Source organism: Dipodomys ordii, unplaced genomic scaffold (genome assembly GCF_000151885.1).
Source record: "Dipodomys ordii isolate 6190 unplaced genomic scaffold, Dord_2.0 Scaffold4, whole genome shotgun sequence".
NCBI lineage: Eukaryota > Metazoa > Chordata > Mammalia > Rodentia > Heteromyidae > Dipodomys > Dipodomys ordii.
The window spans coordinates 3,156,642-3,167,227 of NW_012267220.1; the positions used below are offsets into that span (position 1 = coordinate 3,156,642).

The window sequence follows — 10,586 nt, forward strand, 5'->3', positions numbered from 1 at the left end:
GTGGTAGAGCGCTTGCCTTGCATGCATGAGGCCCTGGGTTCAATTCCTCAGCACCACATAAGCAAAAAGAAAAAAGCCAGAAGTGGCGCTGTGGCTCAAGTGGTAGAGCATTAGCCTTGAGCTGAAGAGCTGAGGGACAGTACCCAGGCCCAGAGTTCCATGACCAGATCCAAAAAAAAAAAAAAGTGCAGGTAAAACTGGATTGTGAGAAAATTTTACAGACTGATATCAAATCAAGACCAATAGTTTATTTTCAAGATTGTATACCAGGATTGTATACCAACTACCTGAACCTAAAGAAGCCATATACAAAACAATTCCTGGCAGTCCTAGAGTTCCATATGCTTTAGATTTGGAAACGTGTATGTCACAGTGTAGCTACACTAACTTTCTGCTCACTGCACAGTAAGTACAGAATAAGTGCATTTGTAATAGTTATATATTATAGATAAGGAAGCACTTATGACAAAAGAGATCTTGGTGGCTGTGTGTCAAAGACAAGACTAGGCTGTTTTTGTTTCTACTGAATTCCCTGGGAGATGAACGGAACACTTCTCTAATTTTTGGTTTTCCACCCCATACAAATTTATAACTGAACACAGATTTCCAGGGTTTGTGGTGTGCCTGAATTTTCTTTTAAAAAGAATCAGCTGCTTGCAGCTGAAAATAATCTCCATTACTGAAAAAAAATATTGCCCTTAAGAAAATATAAATATAAGCATTTTACAGATTTATTTCAGACATGCTAACCCCCTTCTCAGCCCCCAGGAATCTTTTAATGGTGCAAACTCCACACAGATTCAGCCATTTAGGGGATTCCCGTAAATAGTCACCCCTTTGTAGTAGGTTTGGTAAAGATCAAGCATTTCGGCACATGTTTGGGAGTCTTAAGCGCTTCAGAATTCTCTGTGAAAGGACAAAAGAGAGACTTCCTGTCATTCCAAGGTTTCAGCATGTGGGACCAATATGGGCAATGCAAAGTTTAAACAGATGCAAATGGTGAGGGGAGGAGGCAATGTCAGGACTTATTTTACATATTTCTCCAGCTCCAGGTTGAAGTGAAGTCACTCTCCCCTGGGCTTGAATGGTCCATTTCACCAATATTTGCTTATGGAAATAAAGGGGAGGGACCGGGAGAGGAGCGGCGGGTGGAGGAGGGGTTTGCGGCCCCGTGGGCTTTGACCACAGCCCAGCGCCCCAGTAACCTTGTCTGATGTGATCATTAACCTTTCTGGAAAACGCAGCCGAGGTTGGTTAGAATGTGAGGCGCCCCGCACATATCCTGCACAAGCCGCGTACAGATTGCTTGCTTTCTCTCCGGAGTTCTGGCTGTCTTGGAGTGTGTCAGGAAAGAAAAAAAAATGAGATTTCAACAACTTCTTTGTGTCTTTTTGGTTTTTATGATGAGTCTCCTCCTTACCACCGGACAGAGACCAGGTAGGACTCTGGTACATCTTGGACCGAATGACTTTTTACGCCTGGTTGTGTTGAGTGTGATTGCTGTTTATACCGAAAGTTACTGAGGTGAGGGGCAGTTATTAGAAATGTGTACGATTTCACAAGTTTGCTATCTTCTGGGGGGGGGTATTATTCGAGTACTTTTAATCACTGCATTTTAAAATATTGATATACATATATAGAGTAGTATTTTACTAAGAAAGGTAGTGCTCTAAGCAATTGTAGATACATTGTCCTTGCAAGTTAAAAGAAATGCAAATGTTGATGCTCTCTTGATTAGAGAGTTAATAAACCTATCTATAGACAGTTAGGTGAAATGTAAAATCCAAATCAGTTTATTAAAAGCTTGTGGCTGACCGGAGGATGACAATGTTAGCTGAATTGTGAAAGAAACATAATGAGTCAAAGTGAGTCAAAAGTTGCTATTTCTTGCTGGGCGCCTGGAATCCTAGTTGCTCCGGAAGCTGAGATCTGAGGATCGCGCCTTGAAGCCAGGTAGGAAAGTCTTGGAGACTCTTTTCTCTGATTAACCACCAAAAAGCTGGAAACGCTGCTGTGGCTCAAGCAGTAAGAGTGCTCAGTGGAAAAGTTCAGGAATAGCACCCAGAACCTGAGTTAAAGCCCCGGCCGGGAGGGTAGGGAAGAGATGCCTGCCTTCCTTCCTTCCTTCCTGTCTTCCTTCCTTCTTTCCTTCCTTCCTTGCTTTTCTTTCTCTCTCTCTCTCTTTCTTTCTTTCCCAGTCCTGGGGCTTGAATTCAGGGCCTGGGAACTGTCCTCGAGCTTCTTTTGCTCAAGGCTACTAGCACTCTACCACTTGAGCTACTTCCCCAGCCTGAGAGATTTCTATAGAACTATATAATCTAAACTATGGATGCCCATAGAATTAAAAAAAAAAAAAAAAGCATGGTCAAGATACATAGCAATTTGTGTGGGTAGCATATTTTTCAAGGATGGTATCAACAGTTAGGAGACAAAATTACTCTAATGTGCTTTTACTTCAGAGCCAAGGGCCTAAGATTTCAAAGCCCTGGTAAATAAAAGAATTTGAAAGTTATGCCAGTGGCTCACACCTGTAATCCAAGTTACTCTAGAGACTAAGATCTTAAGATTGCAGTTCAAAGCCAGCCTGGGCAAGAAAAGTTCATGAAACTCTTATCTCCAATTAATTATTAAAAAAAAAAAAAGCCAGAAATGAAGGCATGGCTTAAAGTGGCAGAATACTAGCCTTCAGCACAATCGCTCAGGGAGCTGAGTGCTCAGGCCCTGAGTTCTAGCTCTAGGACCAGCACAACAACAACAAAAAGATTTTGAAAGGTAAAGATTTCTGCCACACAAAAACCTAAGTTTGAATAGAAAAGTGGTCACACATCCTAATTTGTCACATTATTTCCTTGAAAATACAACTTCTTCCATCAGATAAACGTGGTGCATAACTTATTTCCTTCTAATTCATGGGAAGTTTGGTTGCTCTCAGGTTTTTTCAAGTGACGCTCCCTGATCCGTCCTTTAGCATAGAAAAGAGTTCCAAGTCAGCAATTCCTTCTTGTGTTGTTTACAATAATTGCTACCCAACCATTTACATTTTTCCAAAATACAGAAACCTTGGGCAATATTCTTGTAAGATATCTGGAATCAACTTCTAACATAAATAAAAGTGTGAACAGCATTTAGAAGCAATCTTGTAAGCAGGCTATGACAATTAAGATCTTGCTCCTAGCATTAACTGTTAGGAGTACATCACATTAACTTTTGTATCATAACAATGGATGAACAAATAGGAAATAGCCGCAGCACAGTTTAGCGACAAATATACTCCAATATTTTTTGTTTTTGTTTTTGTTTTTGGGTCCAGTTGTGGGGCCTGAACTCTGGGCTTGGGCACTGTCCCTCAGCTCTTCAGCTCAAGGCTAGTGCTCTACCACTTGAGCTACAACGCCACTTCTGGCTTTTTTCTTTTTGCTTATGTGGTGCTGAGGAATCGAACCCAGGGCCTCAGGCATGCAAGGCAAGCGCTCTACCACTGAGCCACCTTCCTTCCCAGCCCCTATTTTTTGTTTTTATTAGCATTTATTAGCTGTACAAGGGGAAATTTCACTTCGACATTCCCATGAATACAATGTATCCCAACAAAATCACCCATCCATCTCTCTCCCTTACCCTTCTTAAAAGGATTTCAACAGTCATCACTGTTATACACTTATACAAAGTACTATGATCATAATCTCCCGCTAGATAGCATAGTCATTAATTTTGTAAGCACTCCTAATATTTTCCTTTCTTTCTTTTCAGCTAATTTGGTCCTGAGAAGAAAACTGCATAGACACAGCTGCCTTCAGAGGCGATGTATACCTCTTCACTCACGAGTACCTTTCCCCTGAGGTATTTCTGGCAGAAGATTCTTCCTCTATTGGAATTAGCTATACCAAAAAATGCTCTTTCCTATTTAGCAATATGTACAAATGGCATGTGGTGATATAAATCTTTAGAAGCTGCATGGTCATGAGTGGCAGTGCGAAATGATATGGTGTTTGGGAACTGCTTCTACGGTTTGGGAAGAAAGTAAGACAGAAAAGAAAAATCCTGGTCACCATTGAATCTAAGTGATAGCTCAGTGGGAAATAATATTATTGTATATGCTTGAGAATTCTCATAATTAAAATATCAAGCACCAGAATTTTTAAAGTATCTTTAAGCATGTGTTTGGGAAAACACTGAAAGCTGCAGATGTTAACCAGAACAAACACATTTCTCATTGAGACACATTTATGCAATGGTGCCATAACGGTAGGCCAGCCTACTTCCATGTTCAGTGTAGCAAATCAACTCGGTCCCAGTGGCATGGTGGCTTTCCAGCCTCACTCACGGTAGTGGTCTGCTGGTGTATCTTTCAAGATAAAATTATGGGTAGACACCCATTTTTGTTTTTTATAGTCACTAAAGGACCAATGACTTCATATTACCACCCATCTTCAGTAATATTGCTTCATCAATATAGCTGCCCAGAGTTTGTCAATGAATACTAATAAATGCTAATAAATAATGAATACTAATAAATAATCTGATGTCCCATCATAATTATTTTAACTCCTTTAGTTCATTTAAAAATATATTCTTTCAAGGAAAACACCAGAAATGGCCTGCAGCTGGTTAACATACACAGGCATCTGCTAAATTAGCTTATTCAGTTGCTCTGTAGACTGGTAGCTTTTATGGCTGTATTCAATGGGTGGAAAGAATGGTTGCTATGCCTATTGTTTAATACATGCTTTTCAACCCCAGTGAAAACCTTGTAGTAGGAAATGAAATTAGAGAACAGCAACTTGGTAATAAGCATTTACCACAGGAGGAGACAAAAAGCCAAGTGTTTTAGGCCAGTGTCTGGAACAAATTACTCTTTGCTGTTAAAAATTATGAAAAGTAAGCTTGGTGAAGAAATCTAGAAAGATACAGTAGAAGACTCCTGAGGAGCTAATGAATCGTGATTGAAGCAGGCTTGAAAGGGATCTAATATGTTAAAATATCCTTTGGTGTGCGTTGATAATGTTTCCAGCTGAGCTTTTCAATTTCACCTGTTATAAAATAACAGTAAAATCTGGGTTTAAGGGAAATGAAGAAATGCTGATTTCCCCAGTCCTCTTTTGTAAATAACAAAGCAGAGCAGAGTGGCATTTCACAACAGCAAGAGATTCTGTGTGCACAGAACAAGATGCCTTTGCAAAATCCAAGCACAAATTTGTAGCCACAATTTAGTTTGGCTTTTTCCAAACATTCCCTACCGTAAAAAAATCAGGGCTTCAAGTCAAGTAAACCAGATAGAGTAGTGAAATTCAACTTGGCAGAATTAAGGGAAATTCTGACCTATAAACTGACCTTGTAATCCAAGGGAAATTTAAATGAAAGGTATGTAAGCTAGTTAATAAGCACAATCCATTAAGAAAGTCAGCTGATAGCGTTATAGACCTGCTCAGGTTACAGTGTCCATTTATGTTCTCAGTGTTTAGGCTAGTTCTGCATCCAGTTACAATTCTCTGACAAATGTGTAAGTCACCTGTTGGAATCTAGTGATTATTAGACAAACTAATGTAAGATAAGCATTTATGATAATTTCCCAAGGTCTTGCTTGCCCCACTAATACCAATAACAAGTCCTACCTTCAAATCTGATAGCACAATTTTCACACTTTCTATGTCTTGCAACACAGGCACTGTCAACCTAAGTAGTGACTTCTCAGGCAAAACCTCCCTTTCATTTCTCTCCACTCTTCTGCATGCTTTAGATAAAATCTGCTTGTGGCTCTGTGAATCAGAGTCAAGCAAGACTAAAAGGACAGGTAAGGTAAACAACTGACTTAGGCTATTTTCTGGATTAACTCTTTAGCATCTTTAGACCATTACATCATTTACACAGAATGCCTTTACCCTTGTTCGCCCTTAGCTAGCTCTGTGTGCTCCTCAGTGATCCTAGCATGATTTTATATAATTGATTAAATAAAACAAAAGCTAGTGGCTCACACCTGTCATCCTAGCTACTCAGGAGGCTGAGAATTGAGGACTGAGGTTGGAAGCCAGCCCAGGCAGGATAGTAGCCCATGAAACTATTTCCTCCAATTAACCATCAAAAAAGCCAGAAGGAGGAGCTCAACTGGTAAGGTGCCAGCCTTGAATTAAAAAAGCCAAGGGACAGCCGATAAGCCCTGACTTCAAGCCCCAGTACTGGCTAAAAAAAGAAAGAAAAAAAGATTCTAGTAACTTTCCTCTTCCAACTGCAATACTTCAATGCTTTTATTTACAAATAGTCACTAGATAGCCACCAGCCCTATTAATAACAGCCTATTAATAACAACACTCTAGCTTTTTTTTTGGTCAGTCATGGGGCTTGAACTCTGGGCCTGGGCACTGTCCGTCAGCTCTTCAGCTCAAGGCAAGCACTCTATCACTTGAGCCACAGCACCACTTCCAGTTTTCTGGTAGTTAATTGGAGATAAGAGTGGCTGGCTTTGAACAGTGATCCTCAGATCGCAGCCTCCTGAGCAGCTAAGATTACAGGTGTGATTATAATGCCTGGCCACTCTAGGTTTGTGTGTGTGTGTGTGGCATCAACATTTATTTCTAACCATATAAGAACGTAAGTCAATAGTAAAATCCCCACTGGATTCTACTGCCCATTTTCACTTCTCAGAGGTAATGGCTATGAAGAGCTTATTTGTATGTTCATTTACTCTTGTCACCCTCACCTGCATTGACGATGTCTTTCTGCTTCCTGCTGGTCTTCCTTACTGGGACATCTTGACCAAACCACTGCCTCTCAACTATGTACAGCTGTCCTCCTGTCTTGGTCTTTCTCACCCGATTCTCTCTTTTCGGCCTTCCTGAAACCCAGTGCTCCAACTCATGCTAGGCAAACACCTTAGACACTGTCTTGCCTTGCTTTTCTCTTGCCTTGCTTTTCCCTTGCCTTGCCTTTCTCTTTCTAGTCTCTTCCAACTCTGCAACAGGTAAATTCCTCACGGGGGGGGGGGGGGGGGGAATCGGGATTGTGAAGCCAGGATGGTCGCACAGTGCCCTCTAGTGATCAACCTGTTTTCTCACAGATTTTCTTGAATGGGGAGCTGCTCCTTTTCCTCCCGTCTATGTCCAACATCCCTTTCTTCTGAATCCAGTGAACACCCTTCAGTCCTGATCTCAATTATTCACCTAGTGCCCTTCCTTAGCTTCATGATGCCAGGCTTTTCTGAGTGGTGCTCTTTTATACAAACACCTCCTTTAGAACCTGAGCTGGGTGGCCAATGGCCTACTTGAACTCACCTAGAAACCTCAAGCCCAAGGCTACACTTCCTATTAAGTCCCTACTATGGCTTCCACCACACTTACCCTCCATCCTCAACTGTTTCTCTTCCAGTATCATGCATGTTATCAAGCCAGGCCTTCCCTGATGACTTTCTTTTTTTTATTTCTTTGTAGTAGTAGGGCTTGAACTCAAGGCCTGGGCACTGTCCCTGAGCTCTTTTGCTCAAGGCTAGCACTCAACCACTTTGAGCCACAGTGCCACTTCCAGGTTTTTGAGTCGTTAATTGGAGCTAAGAGAGTAATGGACCTTCCTGCCCAAGCTGGCTTTGACCCATGATCCTTAGATCTCAGCTTCCTGGGTAGCTAGGATTACAGGCATAAGCCACCAGCACTGGGCACACTTCCAGCTTTACAGTGGTTAATTGGAGGTAAGAGTCTCACAGACTTTCTTGCCTGGGCAGGCTCTGAACTGTAATCTTCAGGCCCTTGATTAGCTAGGATTGCAGCTGTGAGCCATGAGTGCCCAGCCCCTGCATTTATTTATTTGTTTGTTTATTTTTGGTGCCAGTCCTGAAGCTTGAACTCAGCCTGAGTGCTGTCCATGAGCTTCTTTGCTCAAGACTAGTGCTCTACCACTTGAGCCACAGCTCCATTTCTGGCTTTTTGGCAGTTAATTGGAGACAAGAGTCTCACAGACTTTACTACCCAGGCTGGCTTTAAACCTTGATCATTAGATCTCGCCTCCTGCCTACTTCGGATGATAGGTGTGAGCACCCAGCACCTGCCTCCTGCATCTTTTTATTTTTTTATTTTTCCAAATTTTTTATTAAGTGGTTACATAATTTCCCAAATGTGATGCTTAAAGTCACAAACACATTCTAACTTTCATGGAGCAAATTGTCTATCATGGTCTATAACATTTATGAGTTCTATGTGCTTTGCAATAGTTATTTCTTCCACATTGGGTGATATGTACATTTCTTTTGTTTTGCATAGCATCAGCTGTTCCCTCTTTCCCACTTGTTTTCTCCCTCCCATCGCTGCCATTGTGTGGCTTAGTTCATTTTGGTCACTGTCCAGTGCAGCTGATGGGTCCCAATGCATGTATGCCTCCTGCATCTTTTTAGTGCTTAGTTAACACTTCATTGCAACCATCAGGAAGTGAAATGTGAGGGAAGGGAATGCCTCCAGAAATAAAGCAAGGGGATAGAAAAGCTTCAAGTCTTCAGAAGGGCCCCAAACATAGTACCTATCTTGGCTCAGCAATTCTCCTGTAAAAGATTTGTTTTCTCATCAAATCAGGAAAGTCTATTTTGCTTCCACCATATACTTAAAAATTATTACTAAAAGTGGGCACTGGTGGCTATAATCCTAGCTACTCAGGAGGCTGAGATCTGAGGACTGCATTCAAAGCCAGCCTGGGGAAGAAAGTCTGTGAGACTCTTATCTCCAATTAACCACCAGAAAACCGGAAGTGGCTCTGTGGCTCAAGTGGTAGAGCGCTAGCCTTGAGCTGAAGAGCTGAGGGACAGTGCCCAGGCCCAAGCCCCACAACCACCACCACCAACAACAAAATTATTAAAACTGTTGAATAGTGTAATTGTATTTAAAGGTTCCTAAAGACTAAACAATGTTGTTTTTTTCTTTATCTTGCAAATATAGAGCTCCTCAGCTGACTTTACCGAGTCTGCCACAAGACAGGAGTGAAGAAATGATACCCAACCACCCAAAGAACTTCACTGTGCAACAGTATGATTGCTTAAAGGCTACTGTAGGAAAAGGCATTGTTCAAGAGTACCTGGAATGGTATTTTGGCTCACAGGACTATCTTCTTCCTGACAGAAACTGAGAGTCAGTTCCAGTCTGAAGCACCCTTATTTGTCTGCAATTACAATGGTCTCATCTTTTCTCGGACTTTTTCTTTTTTTGTAATGGACCAAAAAGAAAAATGCTTGTCAGTGTCTTAGAACTCTCAAATCTCTAAAAGTGCAAGATTTCCAATTTTTCCACACTCTTATAATTATCCAAATGTATTAACTTTGCAGATGTTTAAATTTTAAATCAGTTGTTCTGCCTGGCTTTAAAGGATAAAAAGAAATAACTCACTTATTTATTTTGAGATATTAAGGGGGTAAAGCTATGAATTCCTTTAGTTCTTATGAAAGTATGACATTTCCACTTTCTGAGTAATATCTAGTTGAAGTCATAAAAAGAGCAGAAATCATTAACTATAACTCATTTTATTTTAAAATGGCAGTGTTTGTTCATTTCTGAATCTTTTCCTCATCTTGTAATAAGCAAAAGCCAACATTCAATGTTCTGGTTTACACACTTGATTAGTTTGTGTAGTTTCTTTAAAAGATCTGCCTAAAGTTAGTATCTAAAACACACTATGCCAGTGTAGCTTTAGCTGGGCAAAACCTGTATCTAATAGATAAGTGTTCATCATTCTAGTAAAGATTTTGTTTTGTTTCTGTGCTGTTCAACTCAGGATGTTAACATGCAAATAAAAAGTCAGAAAGAGTTTAGGGATATGATTATCCAATGAAGAAACTATCCTGTCTACATCTGAACTGTATTAATTTAAATTAGATTTTCTCAAGTGGCTAAATATATTCTCACTTGGTATTTATTGAAAGGCTGCTAGTTTAATGCTAGTAATTATCAGTTGCTCAGATAACAAATTTTCCAACTTATATCTTGACTCCACGTCAAGCATTGTAATTTGTAGGCAATACAGAGTGGCAGAGGTTATTAAAACGTCAACATTAGCCAGACCCTGGAAGCCCATGCCTGTAATTCTAGCTACTCAGGAGTCTGAGATCTGAGAGTTCTGGTACAAAGCCAGCTAGCCAGAGGAGAAAAGTCCTTGATGCTCTGCTCTCCAGTTAACTAGCAAAAAAAAAAAAAAACCCGTAAGTGTAGCTCCGGCTCACATCGTAGGACTGGCCTTGACTGAAAAAGTCAAACAAGACCAAGAGGCCCTGACTTCAAGCTTTAGTACCAGTGTGTGTGAGTGCATGCACACATACACATACACACACACGATCTATTTTGCTCGATAACTAGAAACTGACCACATCATGGATCTTATTTCCCTATGAAAGTGGGTTAAAACTTTAGGATGGAAGTCGGGCGCCAGTGGTTCACACCTGTAATCCTAGCTACTCAGGAGGCTGAGATCTGAGGATCAAGGTTCAAAGCCAGCCCGGGCAGGGAAAGTCTGTGAGACTCTTATCTCCAATAAACCACTCAGAAAACTGGAAGTGGCGCTGTGGCTCAAGTGGTAGATAGCTTGCCTTGAGCTGAAGAGCTGAGGGACAGCGCCCAGGCCCAGAGTTC

General features: G+C 41.0%; 1 protein-coding gene across 1 annotated transcript; it reads left to right on the forward strand.

Moving 5' to 3' along the window:
• The first annotated feature begins 1,191 nt into the window (after positions 1 to 1,191).
• Positions 1,192 to 9,578, forward strand: Apela (apelin receptor early endogenous ligand). Its single transcript, XM_013024730.1, has 3 exons — positions 1,192 to 1,437; positions 3,748 to 3,837; positions 8,907 to 9,578. Exons 1-2 carry the CDS (start codon positions 1,362 to 1,364, stop codon positions 3,834 to 3,836), a joined length of 165 nt encoding a protein of 54 aa, XP_012880184.1. The 5' UTR covers positions 1,192 to 1,361; the 3' UTR covers position 3,837; positions 8,907 to 9,578.
• Positions 9,579 to 10,586: the final 1,008 nt, after the last annotated feature.